Source organism: Lampetra planeri, chromosome 26, assembly GCF_965212315.1.
Source record: "Lampetra planeri chromosome 26, kcLamPlan1.2.h2, whole genome shotgun sequence".
Lineage (NCBI taxonomy): Eukaryota > Metazoa > Chordata > Hyperoartia > Petromyzontiformes > Petromyzontidae > Lampetra > Lampetra planeri.
Window position 1 is genome coordinate 8,854,340 of NC_136132.1, and position 21,659 is coordinate 8,875,998.

At 49.1% G+C, this 21,659-nt stretch overlaps 1 protein-coding gene and 1 long non-coding RNA gene across 2 annotated transcripts; both read right to left on the reverse strand.

Annotated features, from left to right (window-relative positions):
• Nucleotides 1-5,663: 5,663 nt before the first annotated feature.
• LOC144727669 (uncharacterized) lies at nucleotides 5,664-10,045 on the reverse strand. The gene is made up of 3 exons (XM_078606659.1): nucleotides 7,553-10,045; nucleotides 6,993-7,158; nucleotides 5,664-6,721 (listed from the first exon to the last, which is right to left on the reverse strand). Exons 1-3 carry the CDS (start codon nucleotides 7,650-7,652, stop codon nucleotides 6,631-6,633), a joined length of 357 nt encoding a protein of 118 aa, XP_078462785.1. The 5' UTR covers nucleotides 7,653-10,045; the 3' UTR covers nucleotides 5,664-6,630.
• Nucleotides 10,046-16,286: 6,241 nt separating this feature from the next.
• Nucleotides 16,287-21,388, reverse strand: LOC144727670 (uncharacterized). Its single transcript, XR_013587428.1, has 2 exons — nucleotides 20,502-21,388; nucleotides 16,287-18,017 (listed from the first exon to the last, which is right to left on the reverse strand). It is a non-coding gene; the product is annotated as an uncharacterized LOC144727670 (long non-coding RNA).
• Between the last annotated feature and the right edge of the window lie 271 nt (nucleotides 21,389-21,659).

A 21,659-nucleotide genomic window follows, 5' to 3' on the forward strand; every position in this document is an offset into this window, starting at 1 on the left:
AAAATCTGTGCAATTTCGACGAATTGCATCGACATCTGTGTCGGATAGAAGAGTTTTGACGTCCAGCAGAAATCCAAATTTCGTGTTCAGGTCTTTTAGTCGTAAAAACCGTGTTGACATCTCTTGTCGAAGTCGATAAAAAACGCTCTTCATAACGCGCACAATTTGTTCTTCTGCTGAAAGTCCTGCATTTCTTGCCAGTTCTCCTGGCATCTTCCGACGTCGCCTAATTCTTCTGTCCACATCGATCCCCCAGGCTGTGCATCTTATTTTGGCGTTTTCTACAGCAACTTGGCTCAAATCATCACGAAACTTGACAAATTCATGCTCCAAAGATTCAAGATCAGTTGCTGCTTCCTTGAAATTCATAGTAGGATCCTGTAAGCGCTTCTGAACACGATCATTTTTTCCAAGAATGACATTCCAGAAATGTAATAAAACTATGAAGTTAAAATTTAATACGCATGCCTGTAACTTGTCTGCATCACTTCTGGTTTCAGGCGTCATAGTTACGTCCTCCGATAATTTGTCTAGCAGCCATACTAGTTCATCCAGTTCTTCATAGATAGCTTTAACAGCTTCTGATTGTGTACTCCAGCGTGTTTCAGACTCCCGCTTTACTGTGATGGGCACAGCTTTTTTTTAACTCTTCCCAACGAATTGTTGAACGAGAGAAAAACAAATATATACTTTCAACTGTTACAAAAAATGTGACGACAAGTGGATCCTGTTTAGCTGAGTGTACTCCTGCTAAGTTTAAGCTGTGGTTGTCACAGTTGACAAACAATGCTCTGTAATTTTTGTCACATATTCGTTGTTGAAGGCCGGATATATGCCCAGTCATCACAGCAGCATTGTCATAACATTGTGCCCGACATTCGGCTAGAAGTATGTTGTCAGATTTCAGTCTCTCGACGATGACTCTATTTAGGCTTGCTGCATCTTTTGCATGTATCTCGATATAACCTAAAAATTATTTGATAGTTACTTTTTTAGTTTGAAAATCCACATCCACAAATCTTATGACCTGAGAAAGCTGTTCCCGATGTCCTAGATCAGGAGTTGAGTCAAGTAAGATACCGTAGTACTTGTTTTTCTTGATATCACTCAACAATTGGTTCTTTACAGTCGACGCAAGTATGTGGATAAATTCATTCTGGATGTCCGGTGACAAATAAGAAACTGATCCCGGATTTTCTCCTGCGTGCTGTACGTGTTTTGCTAACAATGGGTCATACTGAGCAACGAGTTTGATCAGCGCGAGAAAGTTTCCAACATTTTTATCCTCATCCGCATTCAAATTTTCCTCATGGCCACATAGTGCCACATTTTGTGAAACCAGAAACTTAACACAGGTGAGTATCCTTTGCAATATATCTCGCCAACGTTGTTTTTCCAAATGAATCTGAGCTTGAACCACTGCGTCAATTCCAGTACCATCAATTATCCTTCGTTCGACTTCCTTCCGTACTGTGGCTAGGATTGTTTTAATGAGAATTTAGTTTTTCTGGCTTTCTCCACTTGTTGAAACCGTTTGTTAACTCAAACGAAGCGTGTGAGTTTGAACTCGATGATGTAAATAATAGACAACAGAAACAGTAAGCAGCTTTATTGATTGGTGAATATAATAGCCACGAACGATTCACTTCCTCTCCGTTCGCTAGTCGGCGTTTAAACCATGCTGATGTAATTGAACGTTCTCTGGATACTGATGATAGATTGTCTCTGTGCTGAAAAGGCAAGGATCCGAGAGTAATCATTTCATTGCGAAGAGGTTGTGATATTTTCGATAGCTTTGTCGTTTTATCAAATTCTAAGTAGCCAACATCGTGAAACCTTAGTACAGCAGGAACAGCATCATAATGAGTATTTTCAGCGTCTCTATCAGAAGATTCTTCTATCTCATCTTCCCCGTTACTGTCAACAAGTTCATCATCATGTCGTAGTTTCCGCCACCAAAAAACAGGCCAGTGACTAAGGCTGAAAGACTGCGCCTGTTTGTTGTTTGGGATGTTCTTCCATGTAAGTTCTTAATAGGCGTACCAAAATGTAATTACATGACATGTAGGCTGTGTGTGGCGGGATATATAAACTTTTAGGTTGAGGTGTAGATTTGTGCAGTAGTTTCAGGCTGCCGCGCCCGCCGCAATAAGTTATAATGTCACGTTGTAAGCCTCATTTTGGCGCCCCTTTACCTTGGCGCCCGGGGACATATGTACCCCCCTGCCCCCCCTCGCTACGCCTCTGGTCGGCACGCCGCTCAAGCACTGGCAAGTTCAGCCGCTGACAGCGCCACAAATCGCTCCCGTCCACCGCTCCCTCTCTCTCTCTCTCCACTCGCATTGATCTCCCTCATTGCTGCAGTAACTACTGCCCTCGGCTCACACACTCACATACCTCTTCTTGGTTCTTTCGGTAAAGTCACGTAGAAGGGAAAAAATAAAATAATAAAAATAAAACGTAATAAAATACAATTGTCACGTTTCGGCCACAACGCAAGCAGCCGTCCTCAGGTGAAGAACAGGTCTGTCGGAAAGACAGCATATTCACCTGAGGACGGCTGCTTGCGTTGTGGACGAAACGTCGTGAGAATTTTATTTTATTGTTTAATTTTTATTATTTTATTATGTCCCTTCTACGTGACTTTACCGAAAGAACCAAGAAGATGAATCCCAGCAGTCACGAAAGCTTTAAATCGAAACTCACATACCTGTCAACCCCTTATCAGTGCCCTACCTTATTACAGACCAATTCAGACCTGATTGGTCACCCAGTGCCCTTTATAAATCTCAACGTTCATCCCACAAAGTGCCATCACAAGGGAGAAACACAAATAGACAACATTTGTTGTTGTTGCCTGTAATGAAACGGCTGTGCGCCATCTTCTGGGATCCCTCGTAGTCGAGTGTGATTTCCCTCCAGGTGTCTCCACTTGTCTGTGTTGTGAGGTGGACCTGGCTGGCCATGGGTCCGGAGATGGCTGAGCAGGCCAATCCGTGACCTGCAGATCTTGGCACAGTGGGGGCACCAGGATGGTCCATCCTGGAGCTCACACTCGTCGTTGTCTCTGCCTCTGGTGTGTGTGTTGCTTTGCAGCGCGCTCTTTTCCTGGCTTATCGAATTAGTCTGTGGTCAGTCCAGCAATCGTCTGCATTGATCATGGCACGAGTGGTGTGGACGTCTGCGCTGTCAAGCTTCCTGACAATCACGTAGTCCAGTAAATGCCATCGGTGTGATCGAGGGTGGCACCAGGAGGTCTTAAGGCTATTCTTCTGCCTGAGTAGGGTGTTGGTGATTGTCAGGTCGTGCTCAGAACAGGTTGTAAGAACGTGACCATTGGAGTGGGACCTGAAGACTGAATTCCCAAGTACAAGAATACGGGGTAAACCATATGGGTTGACAGGGATGTACACGCTCACGGCGTGTCCCACTGTGGTACCTCTGACAGATACCTTCGATTGTTTCACGAAATTATTGTACGCGACGTTTATCGTAAGTTCTCGAAGTATTTATCCCGAGGCCCAACTTTGCAGCCTCCTTTATTAATCTCTCCTAACGGTTCCTGGAATCCATTCTCCATTGGCCATCGTAATGCCCACATCACCGAATCTCACGTGGGTATTGTTTTCTCTCATTAATATTTGTGGCATTGATTTATCTCAAATTACTACTTTTGGAGAGAGATAAAAACAAATATCTTCCAATAACCGTGAGAACCTCCTTTTGCGAAAGCGTGCCACCTACTGTGCGTGTCAAACCTCCCTCCACGTCACTTTGGTGGCCGTTCCATTACTGTATACGAGTTTTTATTACCTCCGAAATTTGTTTTGCGAGCACTGTGCTCAATTGCATCGATTCTGAAGAATCCAATGCTTTTCTCGTCGTCTACAAAGGTCACTAATAACGGCGATGTTATTAGCGACCATTTATTCACATCCCTATCCATACGGTTTACCCGCATTCTTGTACAATGCAGTTTTCATGGCCATATGGCGTTCAGCCGTTTCAATACGGGCAAAAAATATATTTGTTTGTGTTTCTCCTTTGGGATGGGACTTTGTAGGATAAACGTTGAGATGTGTAAGGACACGAGGTGACCAATAAGGTCTGAATTAGTTTGTAATAAGATAGGCACTGATAAGGGGTTGACAGGTATGCTTCCATTTGCCTTTCCCGTGGCCATGTCCGCGACGGAGCAACACCAGCTCATTCGCAAGAAATGATAATGGATTGCGACACCGCAGGACAATTTAGAAATAACAACAACTTAGGAAGGCATTCGCCCAGGAGTGGATTACGGTTCATGGTGATGATGAAGCAAGGCTGGACAATGGGGGCGCTGTAAAATCAACGATGCATTCCGCAGTTAATATTTGGACTGCCCGGACTTAAGTGCAAAGATATGTTATTTTACCAGCGTATCTGCTGTGTGCTGCATGTAAAAGATGCACACGCCTTGATAACATTGCATGACCTCACACTTTCTAGATTGCACCAAGCTGACTACAAATATAACGAGAAGCCACCAAGCCCCACTCATTGGCGACCAGTGGGCCAGCGTAAAACCACGTCGACACTCAAAATACAAAATCTCAACATTGGAAAAGCCAGATATATTATCAAGGGGGGGGGGGGGGTCTCCTGCTTGGGATGTTGCAGCCAACATCATCATCAGCCATGTAATATATCCACTCCCGGATGAAGGACGTTGGGAGTGCTCGGCGATCAGCGTGCAGGTCGGCATCAAGGCCTCCTCGTTTCATTCGCTTCACCAACAACCCCGAGCTACCAGCCCGACCCCCAAGCTGCCGGATTACTGGAATGCACCTCTGCCACAACCACACCTGTGCCACCATCACCACCACACCTGTACCATCACACCTATATCAACACCACCATCACACCTCTGCCACCCTCACCACCACAATTGTGCCACCACCACACCTGTGCCACCACAACCACCACACCTCTCCTACCACCACCACCACACCTCTGCTACCACCACCACCACACCTCTGCTACCACCACCACCACACCTCTGCTACCACCACCACCACACCTCTGCTACCACCACCACCACCACACCTCTGCTACCACAACCACCCCACCTCTGCTACCACCACCACACCTCTGCTACCACCACCACCACGCCCACCCAGATCGAGTGAAGTTGAAGTCTCAGAGCAGCGCCAGCCATTCACCTGCAGGTCTAGGGCGCCTCTCAGTGGTGAATGGAAGGCAACCCCCCAGCCCCATGCTGACCACCAGGCTGGCGACACTCCTCGTCGCGACAATGCAATAACCTCTATAACGACCTCGTGTAACCGCAGATTCGAAACAAAGACTTAACTCACAGTTGCGGCACCTTTCATGAAGACGAGCAAATGGGAAAAGATGAAACCAAGACGAAACAAAGCGAATTCCATCCCATTTCTCAAAATGGAATCCGTAAAAAACTGTCCTGAATCAAATTACACAGACACTGTGCGTTTAGTACGCACCGATCTTAGGCAACAGTATATATGGTTATGCATTAACGCCAGAAATGCACAACAAAAAACGTAATTAACAATATCAACCTTGGTTCTGTCGGACAGATCTGTCCGACAGACCTGTTCTGTCGCACAAATCTGTCCTCAGGTGGAACCGTCACAGCCAAAGGGCATAAAGGCAGTTCTGTCCTGAAGTGATGATGGCAGCAATTCGTTCACAGGAACTAAATGCCAATGTCGAAGTCTGCTTGCCATGACGAGAGGGCTTCAAGGAGGGTTGATGGTGTAACCATCAGAACATCAACGGGCCGCTGTGCTCATCCCCTGCATAAACGGAACGTTAAGGACAGGCCCCGGTGCGACTGTGGCCATGTAACCCAAACTATGGACCAGATAGTAAACCACTGTAGCCTGCGCTGCTTCAATGGAGAAAAAAGTAAAACGAGACCAACAAAGAGGGAGAGGTAATGGGGGCGAGGGGTTGGCTGGGTAGGGACAGAACTGGCTATTTGCAGAATCCAGATATCTAGGTGAAGGCCGAGGAACATCGAGAGGACGGGCACCGGAGATTTGGAAAGTAGAACATTGAAGATGGGATTGCTTCCGAGAGTGGACACTGTACTCTTTGGTTCACGTAGGTGAAAATAAAATAAAAACTACCTTGTTTATTTTATTTTCACCTACGTGACTTTACCGAAAGAACCAAAGATTATGGATCCTTGCAGTCACGAAAACTTCAAATCTCGAAGTGGACACTGTATAATAGCGTTTGGGGCTCTTGCACTGCCAAGGGGCAGAGGCTCCATTACAGTCACGTTTATTTGTGCCCAGCAAAGCCAGAGAGGAGGTATGCAGCGTCCAGTGCATTTGGTGGTACGGCTGCTGAAGCCAAGCACGGCGCACGCAACCGCTCACCACAGGGCACACCGCTGGGGAACAGCAGAACGCTTGCAGGCTGCAACGCGCATATTGACAGCGGCGCAGAGCGCGGCAGCGGCACGGTCGTGTAGTGCGCCATCCACGCGGGCCCGGCTGGCGGCTGACTTTGCCAAATGTGACCGTGGATGAATGGAGGTGGAGGTGAGGGGGTTGTGGGGAGCAGTGGGCTGGCCAGTGAGGACTTCTGTGCAGGCAGCTGCTAGGGGGCCGGCCGCGCGAGTGACGGCGGATGCGTCTGTCGGGGCGATGAGCTGTCGTTCTCAAAACGGCCGCTCTGCCAATTCTTCTTCCTGCAAGAGGAATTGTCAACAACGCTCAGGTCATGAATATGTAATTATTCACCACGACTACAGCATTTATTTACCAAGTAAAAGAAAAACATTTTATTCCAGGGAAGACTCTGCTTATCCGATATTTCACACGGGAGATCCGCGGTGCGTGAGCACAGCAGCAACACAAAGACAAAAACATCCAACATTGTGGAGAACGAGCGCAGGTGTGAATAGAGAGCGCTTGCGTCAGAAGAGAGCGTGTTGTGGTGGGGTTTGGTGAGAGGAGTACCGCGGCAATTCCACCGAGTGCGGCCACTTCCTTTTTGTCTCGCCAAAGCGGAATTCACAATCGACTCCGGAGTCGCTCTGCTCATGGAAGATTCCCCGGCCAGTTCCGCAGGACGTCATCAGCGGCGGCTTCCGGACGTCCGCCAGGGCACTCGTTTCCACCGCTCCTGGCATGACAGGGAAACACAACACCGTCTACGATGTGACAAGGATACTGAACGAGGATCCTTCGTTGGAGAAACGCACGTTTTTGGTGCCTTGCACGTACGAGCAGGTAAATTAGGTTTTGTAAAGATATGCAAAAATGTGTTTAAAATATCAACATTGGATCGTTAACACGACTGCTGCAGTACTAAAATGCATGAGATTGTTTTAGAAAATCGATTCTTGTACGGAATCGTGACAATTCGTCGAATCGAAAAAGGGGGGCGAAATATTGCCGGCCAAACAAATCGATGCAATTAGCCGTGGCAAGCAAAGGTGCTGCACTGCAGCAGCAGCAATGTGCCACGTGTAATTGGGCAGCGATCGTTGCCATTTCCACACAAAGCGACCCCTCACCTCTCATTGACAGCTGTCGCAGCCCAAGGTCATTCTCCTCCACCAGCTGCAGGCCTTTGCCATCGATGACAGGACTGCTGGAAAAGCAATTTAATCGCATTAGCAACAATGCATCACACGGTCGTTGAAGTCGCAACCCTGGCTCTCTTTAATGGTCATTTGCAGACTAACGCGTTGCCCATGTCTCACGCCAAGCCAATTGCACCCTTGTTGCCAATATACGATTGATCATTTAAAAAAAAGGCTTTAACCTTTCTGATAAGAATACAGGAGGTGTTAAGATGGTAAAACACCAAATAGACACCTTTCGTAATTAGCCACAAGCATTAGCCACACATGCTTGTGGCCAAACATGCAAACAAGCTCTGATAATAATTATGCATTGTCCTTCAAACTGATTGGCCTACACCAGCCTCGTTCATGGCCTTGTCTCACTGGAGTTAGACCAGCGAAGGCGAAAAGGCTAACAGCACGACGCAAATTGGAAAGCATTAATATCCGACTGTTGCGGGTCAGGCACCTCAAGACACAAGTCTTGAGCCTTCCTCTTACAATAAAAAAAACATCACATTACTTTCATTCAGTAGACAAAGCAAATACTGTGTGTAACCACCACACTGCAGGCCACGAGCCTTCTCTTTCTGCGTCTTGACTCGCACTGCTCCACTTTGGAATTCCCTCCCATTGTCTCCTTTCCTAGACCTCAATTGGCATGAGGGTGTGGAATTGTGCAAAGTGTTACATCGGTCAAACCGGATAAAATATTAGTTTGAAGCCTCTGTCCACATAATGCTATATTGCTACAGGCTAGTATATTCATGAGTAATTATAACGAATAATGCATATATTAAGCAACCGACGCAGACAAATCTAAAGAAAATTAGAATAAAATGATCGGTAATGGTTAATACATCGTTTCAATCTGATTGGTAGTTCCTGTCTGGTCATGACACCTCTTTAAGAAGCCGGGATAGATGGCATAGTGACCGACTCCCTGGATTGTTGCTCGGACTTTTTAAAACATCGTCAGGACAAGATCTATGTAGTTTCAAGCAAAACGTCATATTTGCTAAATATGGTTGTGAGAATTGTTCTTGCAATTTACCAGTGAGCTGAATTTTTTTTTAATTGGCTCGTCAAATGCTTGTACACCACTTGACAATTAAATGTTTGGCTGTCAGGTGGTGAAGGGTTTTTAATGACATAGATTTGGTCAGATCATTACGAGGCCTAACCCAAATATAAAGTATGAAAATAACTTTAATGCTGCGATTTAGATTAGACACACAAATCTGACCTTGCAATAGATTGTTGCTTGGTAAGGTACGAACTGGACTGCATGAAGGTCGACATTGATGGTTGAATTTTTCCTCTCCACTCATTCCTTTCCAAACCATGCTGCTGTCCTGCACTTGTGTCCAATTTTTCCTCGATGCGATGACAACATCACAACTTCAGCAGGGTTTTCCAATCCAAACAGTTCCTCGTCAAACTCACCCATGTCTAAAATCAAAATGTCGTCCAACTGTTCCTTGTACTCCACGAGGCATGTTTTCTCGTGAGCCCGATTGCTACAACCCTCATTGTTTTCTATAGCAGTCACTCTTGGTGGGGCAGGACACAGGTCTGTTGACGAGCTCCCCGAAATCTCAATGGCCTGGCTCAGTGATGCCGACACACTTCCTTCATGACCGCGGCACAAAGAAATGGGCGCACTATCAGCATTACTGGAATGTCTTCCGCCTCTTACATCATGTGGGCTCTCAAACAGGTGTTCACTTTCTGTAGTCGAGTTTTTCCCTTGGGCTTGATCTTTAGTTGTCTTCTGGTCTATGTTCGGACCAAGCTGTGTCTGCTTACCTTCCCAATGATGGAGGTCATCTTTAAACGATTCCTCTGGTCTCCCTGAAGATTTAGAATCATATTTGATTTTGCGGGAAGTTCAAGAAACGGGCAAAATGGCAAAATCTTCGACGGTAAGGTTCTTACATACCAAGGCACTATGAGAATGTTTGTGCCCTGCTCTTTGCAAACCCGTACTGACCGTCACATTGCGCGTCCCTGGCACGAGCCCTTTACCACAAACTTGTGTAATGGGTTCGAATTAGGTGCACACACACGCAGCTTGGAGGCAACACTATTTATTAACGGTAAGTAATATAACACTGTACATGAGGTGGTGACCACCTTCCTCAACTCACTAACACTCTGGAACGCGACACAGACTGGACCAGGCAGGCAACGGCCTGCCTGGCCCAGGACGACGACTCAGGACTTGACGACCGATGATGTATTCTCTTTGGAGTACAGTACAACAGCCCCGCTCTGCGTTCACACCACGCTTATATCTGCTTTCGCGTGGCTAGCTCCGCCCCGGCGTGGCTGGCTCTCTTCAGGCCACGCCTCCCTTCCCAGGACACGCCTCACTTCCCCCACCTCTGGGAAGGTCCGGATCCCTCCACCACGTGACCCCCCAGGCACCCCCCTTGGGGCCCCCAGCCTTCGTACAGGCCGACACAGTAGTGACCGTTCTATGTCACTACATCACCCCCCCCCCCTGTATAAACACACAGCCGTCCCCGGCTGTAACACAACTGTGAAACATCGAAAAGGTGTGCCTCCGAACCAGCAACATCAATAAATGACCGGCGACCGATAAGAAATACAATCACGTAATATATACAGAATCGACGAGGGTAAAAGGGAACCGCATAGAAAACGGGGAATTAACAACAAATATACATGAAAACTGGCTAACCCACTTACGCTCCAGCACAGCCCCCCCCCCCCGTGAGAATCACGCATGCACTGACATGTGAGTGTGGCCATTGGAACGACGGCGTAGGCAATGAGCAAGGAGTCTGAGAGGCATGTAGAGCAGCCAGTCTTCAACGAGTCCATGTGGCTGGGCCTGGGGAACCAGAAGCGGCCCAAAGGGCACGGCCCCTCCCCCCAGGAGTCAGAACAGGAGGAGCAGGAGTAGCTGACGCATGCTCCACTCCCCCCCCCAGTCCATAGCCGGTCGGCATAACCGGCGACTCCAAGGTTCCAGGTAGATACTGCCTCCTGTGACGAGAACCAAACCCTCCTGAGGCATCACTCAACGAACACTCGCCTCCACTCTTCGGACATGACAGTCACCCGTTAGCACCCCCCCGCCTTTCCGACGTGGCGTCACAACCAGTAGCACGCGTCGGCCATATCGGGGGGAAGAATTTCCATGTTACCACCCCACCGCCTTTCCGACGCGGCGTCACAACCAGTAGCACGTGTCGACCATATCGGGGGGATTTTAACCCAGTCTCTCTCCAAGACTCGCATCGCAGCATATAGCTGTACCGACCGAGCTGAGACGACCCAGTCTCTCTCCAAGACTCGCATCGCAGCATATAGCTGTACCGACCGAGCTGAGACGACCCATCGTTCACTCACTGCACAACATGCACCCTAACAACTGAGGGATACAGTCCCAACGTAACAGGACACTCCACCTGAACCTTACGAATCTCCAGCCCACTGTTTCAACGCACCTCGGAGTGTCTCACTCTCCGGGCCGTCAGGTCAAGCCATCAGACACAGCATGATGGGACCACACTCTCTGAGCCATGTGAGCGCACAGCCCACTAGGCTAGACAAGCCACGGAGTGTCTCACTCTCCGGACCGTCAGGTCAAGCCATCAGACACAGCATGATGGGACCACACTCTCTGAGCCATGTGAGCGCACAGCCCACTAGGCTAGACAAGCCACGGAGTGTCTCGATCTCCGGGCTGTCAGGTCAAGCTGTCAGACACAGCATGACGGGACCACACTCTCTGAGCCATGTGAGCGCACAGCCCACTAGGCTAGACAAACCACGGAGTGTCTCGATCTCCGGGCTGTCAGGTCAAGCCGTCAGACACAGCATGACGGGACCACAATGTTCGTGTTAGACACACAACTCTCACTGGGCCATCCTGGTCAGGATCTGCGCCCCAAGATAAGTGACAGCCAGCACCACAATTCCAAATCCCTGGCAGCATGTCACCATCGCAATTTAACACCATCACAACACATACAATTTGAATTATGATCCCCCACAGAACTGATCCAATGCCGAACAGGTACGCACAATTTGTGACGATCCCGAATATTCAATGGTCACAACAATACACCTCACATCCCGTATCCGTACACATCATCTCCGAGACTCGCATTGCAGCATGCAGCTGTACCAACCGAGTGGAGAGAGCAACGCAATTTGACAGCAATTAACGGAAACGCACCCCCGATCGATGTAGAACACAAGGGGCATTCCCGCACATAAGACATCATCTGTGCAACAACGGACAGGAGCCAACCAGTGAGGTTGAAACACACCGAACCTGTCATTTCAAAAACCCCTTCAACATTAACCATGAGACTCAGGGCATTCGAATTTTGAGAGCAAAAAAACTATACACAAACCCCAAGAATCGCCGAATTGATTAATACAGTATATGCAGTATATGAAATTCGTACAGTCAATCATTTGGCGCAATGCTCCATCCAGTCCTCACATGGCAACACACACAATCAATACTCCAGACAATCCGTACATGGTAAATAATCACAAGCAAGTACCCAACAGTCCATACACTGTTAACAATTCCAAGTAAAGCTCCATACGGTCTGTACCTTGGCAACAATGACGATAAAAGTTTCTTACAGTTACACGTGACAATCACGAGCAAAACTCCATACAGTATACACAATAACAATGGCGATTTCGCAACAAAACGATGTAACAACACGAGTCATTAACACGGCAACCTACAGGATATCAACAGAGCTCGGGACACCCAACAACGAATTAATCATTAACTACACCCAGAAGATACCGATCTCAACGCCGTAATTAACAACAACACTTGTTACAAGCAGACACCCGCATGCAAGCCGCGTCAATTTATCACGCACACAACCGGACGAACACGCTCCGCAAACCAGCGAGTAAAAAAAACACCCGCGATCGCAACCCGGCACACGCAAGATGGGTGAAGTTATTATTATTTTTCTTGGGGACGGGTGCTTGTCATGTCACGACTCGCCTGGCAAACTGTGAATAGCGGAGGGCGGCAAGGTGGAGCACTGGGACGGCCCGAAGAATCTTGCATGGTGAATATGGCCTGCTCTTGCGAACCCATCCACCCTCTCGCGCTCGAGCAGAAGACGGGGGGCGCCACCCGAACGTGTGGAACTCGCCCTCCGCAGGCGTTGATGTCGGCGGGAGCGGCATTTCGGCAGCAGGAGCGGCGTTTTGGCGGGAACAGCGCCCCGACCCGCCGCCGAAATGGCGGGAGCGGCGCTTTGGCGGGAACTGCGCCCCGACCCGCTGCCGAAATGGCGGGAGGGCGCTTTGGCGGGAACTGCGCCCCGACCCGCCGCCGAAATGGCGGGAGTGGCGCTTTGGCGGGAACCGCGCCCCGACCAGCCGCCGAAATGGCGGGCCCACCGCGTGGCCCGCATGCCCGGGCCTCCCCCGCCAGCCCCCGCAGCAACGATGGTGTCCTCTACCCGCGGCTCTGTCGCTCCGTTCCCGATGGCGGCGAAGCAGCAGTGCGATGCCAGTCCCGCCACTCCGCGTGCAGCGCCATCTCTCTCTCTCACCGGGGCTGCCATCCCCGGGGCTGTCCGAAGGATAGTCGTCACACCGTCCCCGTCGTATGAAGACGTCCAGATGAGTTTTATATTTGTTTTTCGTGTGCCCATTTTACTTCCCTAGGATAACACCTAGCAATATTTATTTTTCCACCTTCTGACGCCAAATGTAATGGGTTCGAATTAGGTGCACACACACGCAGCTTGGAGGCAACACTATTTATTAACGGTAAGTAATATAACACTGTACATGAGGTGGTGACCACCTTCCTCAACTCACTAACACTCTGGAACGCGACACAGACTGGACCAGGCAGGCAACGGCCTGCCTGGCCCAGGACGACGACTCAGGACTTGACGACCGATGATGTCTTCTCTTTGGAGTACAGTACAACAGCCCCGCTCTGCGTTCACACCACACTTATATCTGCTTTCGCGTGGCTGGCTCTCTTCAGGCCACGCCTCCCTTCCCAGGACACGCCTCACTTCCCCCACCTCTGGGAAGGTCCGGATCCCTCCACCACGTGACCCCCCAGGCACCCCCCTTGGGGCCCCCAGCCTTCGTACAGGCCGACACAGTAGTGACCGTTCTATGTCACTACACTTGTAACGGACTGCTTACGGAGGAACTGTGGCAATTATCTTCATTTTCCCTCGGCAACTGAAGAGAATGGCAACCCTTACCCTTTTCTGCAGAATATTTCTCAGTGGATGTCTGTGGTGAATCAACTTTGTGGTCTATAAGTTGGGAAATTTTATAATGTTTCAAACTGACGTTATAAGGCTCTGCACGAGTCCTCGTGTTTTTTTGGTTTGAAGAACTTGAATGTATTGATTCTTCAAAAGATTTCTGTATCGACTGTAATTTTCTATAATGCTGCTGAACCTTTGTCATTGTCTGGGCACTCGTAGTTTCATGAGGTTTCACTTGGCAGTCTTTTTCTCTTTGTTTCGCGTGTTTGGCTGTTTTGACTTTACTTAAGTTTCCAATATCTTCACGAAACTGGTTACCAACAAAACAAATATTTGTATTCATATCCAGACTTCTTTCATGTTTCGGAGTCACCTTCAGCGAAGACTGATTTTTTACCAATGGCTTCTTAGCACAACACCGCGTCTTGGCATTGGCTTGACCTACCAGCTTTGGATATCTCTCTCGTGCAACAGTGACAGCACCAACGGGTTCTGTCATATTCACAGCGGACAATTTAGGTTTTACACTATTCTGCGTGGTTCTGGACTTGCTCTGCTTGGCATTGCGGCGACTATTAATTTCGACTCTCGTGTCTCGCAGCTTTTGGTGCTTATCCTTCTTAAATTGTTCAAAGTTACTAGTGTTCTCAAAAGCACAATTGTCGACGCAGACCTCCGTCGACCCAACGGGAGGGGCCTGGTTCGTATCTGCAGCACATTTGACTTTTTTTAAATCCTTTATATTAAGTTCACTTGCTTGCGTGCTTGCTTGCTTAGGACCGTGCAAATCTTTCGGTCGTTTTTTAACCCACTTCCCGTGATCCAATCGAGCTGACATTTTGCACACAGACTCGTTGTGCGTGACAATTAATTTTTGTGAGAAAAAAAATTCCAAAATTTTACACTGTTTAGGGAATTTTTTTAAAATATTTAATTACCAATTGCTTAATGGCGCCAGACAATCATCTGACGCATAGATGGCAGCCATCTCAAGCCAGAGGACGAGAGGACTCTAGCCGCCCCGATGCCACGCATATAAAGGATTTATAGTGAAAAACTTTGTTTTTACGGGTTAATTTTTTTTACCACGGTCGCGAGCGTTTGCGTTCACGCAATAAATCCCATTGGCTTTCTGACAGTCGACATCAGCGATATTTTGTTCGTTTTCGCTCTCCGTCACACCAAACTCACAACACGTTTTAGATTTTTTTTCTTTGCTGGTTCTACCATTATTGCTAAAGGATTTGCAGAAATGTTAACGTTGGGCAAAGAGATATCTGATTTTCCAGAACCCAGAGGGCCTCTGAGTGTAGAATCGACCATGTGTTGCTTCTCAGGGCTAGATCCAGAGAGGCTCTCCTTTCCTCGAATAGCATGAGTAATGTCAGTTCCTTTGGTGAACACGTTTATTGCGATCGTACTATTAAATGTACTTGTAGGCTTCCTGCAGATGACTTCTGTAGATATTTTCTCACGATTTAGGGCATGCACGACACTACCTTTGTCCATCACAATGCTTGTTTCTAACATAACAGTGACACTTTCGTCACCATCAGAAAAGCCTTTAATTTTATCATCATCGGACCTTGTCATAGTTCCATCAATTTTGTCAGATAAGTTTTCCCGCAGTAATGTTTCCACAATGTTGATGGCTGTCACCCTGAGAGGACCCACTGAAGATTCATCTGTAAACTGATTTTCAATGCCATTCCCAGTTTTTTCATCGTTGATTAGTGGATTCCGTTCACTCGGTTCCGTTTGATTTCCATCTACGTTCAATAGGATAGAATTTATACGTGCATCTTCTTCTACAAATCTCAGCGATTCAACATTTCCTTCAAAAGAACAATCTGCAATTCCACCAACACCGACAGGAACTGTGATCCCAGTCTCACAATGGCTCAGTTGCGCAGTATTGTCATTTACTCTTTGCATGTGGCATGGACGATGTACTCGCCTATCGTTGCCATGATCAGTGCAGCGTAGCTCTTTAACAAATCTGTAATGCGAGCGTAAACGGGCTCGCGGATGTGATGTAACAGGTGGGAGGAGTTAGGGTCACGTGGGGAGAGAGCTTTTAAGGACAGGAACCGGAAGGGCTGGGGGAGAGTGTGAGAGTAGAGACAGAAGGAAAGTGACGTGATCGCCACAGGGTTGAGACTCGGCACCGTCGGCCATCGGTGTCCGGGCACGGAGGCGACAGAGAGCCAGCAGCGGGGCTGCATAGTGAGCAGCCGTGGGGCTGCAGGTCGGGAAGCAGAGGCTGTGTAACGAGCCAGCAGCGGGGCTGCATAGTGAGCCAGCAACGGGGCTGCAGGAGCGACGGCAGTAGTGGGGCTGCCGAGCGGGAGACGGAGGAGACTCTGAGCGAGACGCCGTGCGGGCAAGTTGTACGAACCAATAAAGGACAACGGAGACAGACCCAGTGCAAGAGTCCTTTATTACAAATCCAACAGCCGGGGCTTCGCACCCTGCAAGAGTGGAACCATCATGGTGACCCACAGATGAGCTCTCCGTGTTACCGCTATATGCAGTGCACGGCGGCTGCCCTGGTAAATGCAGTGGGCCGTTTAATGAGCAAGAATAACTTCCAACTTCACTTTTATTTCCTATCAGAGCCACGTGTTTTATGTTCCATGATGTCATTTGTTGCCACGGCATTAAGCGGATCTTTGCAAGTTAATGAGCGTTCGCTGTTAAACGCCACATTACTGTGCGCTTGCTCCAAACATACAGAGTTGAGCACAGGAATATTTCCCAAGACAAATCCCTTCGTAGTTAACCGAAGTTCACCAGTCTGAGAAATGTCGGCATTCTCTTTGGCAGCACCACTGTTGTGGCTTTCATTGACATCGGCATTGGTAATGAGCAGAGTGGTTCCAGCAATGGAATGGACATTCTGATCACCGAGTGTGGAATACATGTGTTAAGTAGTTGTTGCTGTTGTAGACGGAGGTACTCGGAGACGGAGGTGAGTTAGGGGCTTCCGCCAGGGTTTATTAACAAGTATCACTATAAGGGTTCCCTCTTCACCCCTTCCACTATCTCCGTTCCTCCAGTGACCCCGCTTACGTCACGGGGTCTCCCTTAAATACCCTCTGAGGCGAGACGTCACGTGCACTGCCCGGCGCGTGCGACCCCACGTCCCGTGATGTCACCGCACCGGACAGCGCACGCGACGCCACCACTCTCCTCTACTCCTCTACATCACCCCCCCCCGTGAAAAAAAACAGCCGACCCGGCTGCAAGCACCCCGCAAGCGGGGCCCCACACCGGACCGAAGACCGAATATTCACGAGTTCGTGTGCCTGAAGGTATAACCGGCTGCTAGAAACTAAACCTTAGGGCAGCACGGCCCCTCAAGCAGAACAGCAACAACAAAAAACAAAACAAATAGACCCCGAAGGCCTCATCCGCCGGATAGCGCCGAACGGGTGCCAGGGGCTGGGCCCGCTGAACGGCCATCAGGGCCGTCACCGGAGCCACATCCCCCTCGAGCGGGTATGCGCTGCTGGCCCGCTCCCCCGTATGATGTCCGCCTCCCGTGCAGGTGGCCCGTCAGCGGGCAACAGGCCCACCGCCGTGGCCTCCGGTGACCGCGGGGTCTCTGTCGGCCTCACTCCTCTACACATGGATTCCACCGGCTGATTGTGTTTACTCTCGCTTTCTCTACTGGAAGAATTAAAAAAATCCGAACTAATATCAGAATCACGATTTCCCTCCCTCACATTCGTGGTCTGAACCTGTTGAAGCGACCGTCCATTTTGAGTGGAACATTCATGCCCTTCAGTGGCAGCCCTTTCCGTGAATTCAGGATTGTCATCGTTTACCATATTTACAGCAGTGTTATAAAGGGCCCCTTTTCCAAATACGTCCTCCTCAAGACATACGCCAATATTAGATGCGTTAATGTTGAGACATGTACCCATGGTGTTTCTGTCTAAAGCAACCTTCTGCCGATGCTGTTCCTCCTTTGTTAAAGAAGCTAAACATAGAGTGGCTTTCAGAATTAAGTTCAACTGAGGTGCTATCACAATTAACTGCTGCAGTGGCTTCGTCACCGTTGTCACTCGGATTGGTGGAAAGAGGATTGGCAATCACTGCTTGCGGTTCTAAAATATCCACAGGAACGTCTTGACCAGCGTCCAAAAAGCCTGTGAAAAACAACAATGTTTGTGCAAAACATTTTAATGAGAGTACAATGGACGGCAAAACCCAAAAGAGAATTACGACTAAGAGAGGCCCTGCTCCAGCCAGCTCGTCTGGTCAGCCACAACTACAACACAAATCAACGTGTTAAACACAAACAGCCCTGTAAGCCATACCTAACATTTAAAACATGCATCGAAAATGCCAAAATATTTTACAATTAATGTAGTTTCCTTAAAATTATGAAATAAAAATCAAAGAAAAAAAATCACTGCCCAAAATTGTTGTGCCCTGTGTCGCAGACCGTGTGTGCTTTGTACTCGCCTTTTTGATAACCTTCGAGAAATAAAGCAAGAACATAGCGAAAACATCGTGATGTGAGAAGAACGTGCTGGGTAGGAGATGCGGCAAAAAGACGCAGAGCTTGAAAACAATACTGTGGGCAGTGAACACAGAGGTCTCTCGCACACCGCAGACTACCGAGCATGCCGGAGGCCACGTGGAATTATTTATCATTTTGCCAGGGCGTCGGTCCGGGCTAAACGAGTGTTCTGGCTGGTCACCGGAGTTTTGTCATACGCAATTTCACATTCACATCTTCACAAACTGCAGAGCCATAGAATATCTTACAAACCCAACAGACACACATGGACTTGCATTGACTGATACCAATGTGTTGGCTCACTTCTCTTCGTGACTATACTAGGTGTGTATATTCACCGACCTGATGAGTTAATACAATGCAGGGCCATGAATGTATTCAAACTAATATAATTTTACGTCTATGTTTTACTACATTGTTTCGTTCCACATTATTTCCACTTAAATTATGCAGCGAGGTTTTAAGAGTTGGGTACGGGTACGGGTACCCGTTTGCGACCCTGGTGCAGCCGGGTATGGGTACGGGTAGACCGTCAGTCACTGGTGAGTAACTGTTTGTCACTCATTTCCCAACGTCTTGTCTCTTCTCACAATTCAAGTTCCTAGAATCAACCCACCCACGCCTGCAACATGGCTTCATCCCAGAGGTTGCAATCAGGTACCCGATACCCGTACCCTACCCGTACCCGGCCGGGTACCCGGCCGGGTACGGGTAGGGTATGGGTACGGCCGGGTACGGGTACCCGTTTGCGACCCTGGTGCGGCCGGGTATGGGTAAGGAATCAAAACCCGTTTGCGACCTCTGGCGCCGGTGTCGACTGCAGTGCACTGCTGCTCCATCTGCGCCGCCATGGCTGCTACCTTGGATGGCTATTCACACAGCAGTTCCAAGACAATGAAAAAAACATTTTACAACCATAAATGTCAATCAAAATAATGAAATATGTTTAACAAGGTGAGGATGTGATGAAACACAACGGCTAAAGGACCAAGATGCTTCATCTTCCTCTTGTTATCTGTGGCACGTTCAAGACGGCACTGGTCCTTTGGCCGTGATGTTTATCACACGCTGCATGTGCTTCCTCCGATGTCCGGACCATGGCACCTCAATGTGAAATAAGCTATGACCTCACCAGCCCCCTTATCCAGAAATGGCATCCCTCCCTCCCCTTCACATCACGGCTAAGAGAAGTTACACTGTATTTTCGGACACGTTCTACTGATGACTTTGTCCGTTTCATTACAGGCAAAAACGTGGCGCTGGTTCCCAAGGCTTTAGAAGAGGAAGGTTATTAATGTTACGCCTATCCCCTCCCTTTGATACTGCTAATCCTGCATAATGCACGGGCATAATGACTTTAAACCCACCGCCAAACCTCCTACGCATTTCACAAGTAGTACTAATCGCATATCTGAATTTCCCATAAATATGCTAAATTCCTCTTGATATGCAAATTCGTTTGTCAAGGCGCTCTTCGCCCCTCCATCCCAGCTTAAATAGTCGCTCCAAGCCTGGGGTGTGTCATTCAGACTCTGTCTTCTCGACAGACCTGTTCTCCACCTGAGGACGGCTGCTTGCGTTGTGGCCGAAACGTCGTGAGAATTATTTAATTGTTTTATTTATTATTTTATTATTTCCATTCTACGTGACTTTACCGAAAGAACCAAGAAGAAGAGGAAGGTTGTGGAGAAAAGCCATCGACAACCAGCAGCAGCCCAGCTATTACTCTACGATCTGACAATCTAAACACATTCTTTGGTAAAAATGTCCGAGTAGGATTGGTAGTGTTGCAACAATAAAAAAACGTTATAAAACATGAACCTTTACCCTTGCGCATGTGCAGTTAAATTACATTTTAAATAATTGGCCATTTCAAATGATGTAATGTTTTTGGAATTATTTGATCATTGTAAGAGCCATGAAGGGTGCAAAATGTCAGTGGAATTAAGTCAAGTTCAGGGTCCACTTGGCAGTACAACTACAGTTCCGTGCATCGCGATATGAACAATATCCCAAAACGTAATGTTCAGCAATTCCACATTTCCATTCAACGCTGAACGCAAATGTTTTTTCCAGCCACACCTTTAAAAAAAAAACGAGCACCAACCTCGCGAGTAAACCTTCTTGCACGGGGTCATCACTGGCACTCCGTGGAGGTCACCGTCCCCGACCTCCACACGACCTCTACCCCCGGCCTCCTCCTCCTCGACCCTTGAGCCCGCGACGTCCACGCCGCGTCGGTGCCACCCCAGCCCCGTGGCCCGATCGTGAGACGCATCTCTTCACGAGACCGCTGGCCCTGCGCAGCGACCCTCTTCCTCCGGGGGCCTCCTCCACGCCTCTTGTCGCCGCCCTGCGACGACGACGAGGAGGGCCCCGTCTCGCCGGGGGTCGACGACGACGTGCCGCCAGCAGCCCTCTGCATCATCTGCGAGACAGACGGCGAGAGGGGCATGGGTGGCGGTGGTCACATAGTCACTTTAAGATGTTTTCTTGTTCATGTTTTTTGTTTGTTGCGGTTGCAACCGATTCAAGAGCCTAATGGCTCACAGGGCTATACCTAATCAATGAACTTGAACTTGGTGGTGACAGTGATGGTTGCCTTCTCACCACGTGTGCCCGCCTCGTGGTGCAGCACGCGGGCACGACCCAACGGGGCCTTAGGGCCAAGGCAGAGCAGCCAGGGGGGGGTGGGGGGCACCCTGGTTCGTGAAGATAAATAGCAGGGGGCGAACCAACATCTCAGCTGCAAACATTACTGATAACACACATTTGGAGGGTGATTAATTAAACGCGAGATTCAGTGCATTCCTCGTGCCGATCTCGTCCCAGCAGATTTGAAGTCTCGCGTCGAACTCAAATCTTCCGTCATCTCGTCTCCGGCTCACCTCGACTCCCGTACACGCGACTCTTCTTCTCGCTGTCGCTCAACCGCGTTAGTCGTCTTCACCGTCGCCACGTCTCTCTCGTTCACATCTCGCATATGGAGGAAATGTTGAATCCACCCCAAGGCGTGCCCCTGGCGACCCCCCCCCCCCCCAAGGCCTGTCCACGCGACCCCCCCCCCCTCCCCAAGGCCTGCCCACGCGACCCCCCCCCCCCCCCAAGGCCTGCCCCTGGCGACCCCCCCTCCCCAAGGCCTGCCCACGCGACCCCCCCCCCCAAGGCCTGCCCACGCGACCCCCCCCCCCCAAGGCCTGCCCACGCGACCCCCCCCCAAGGCCTGCCCCTGGCGACCCCCCCCCCCAAGGCCTGCCCCTGGCGA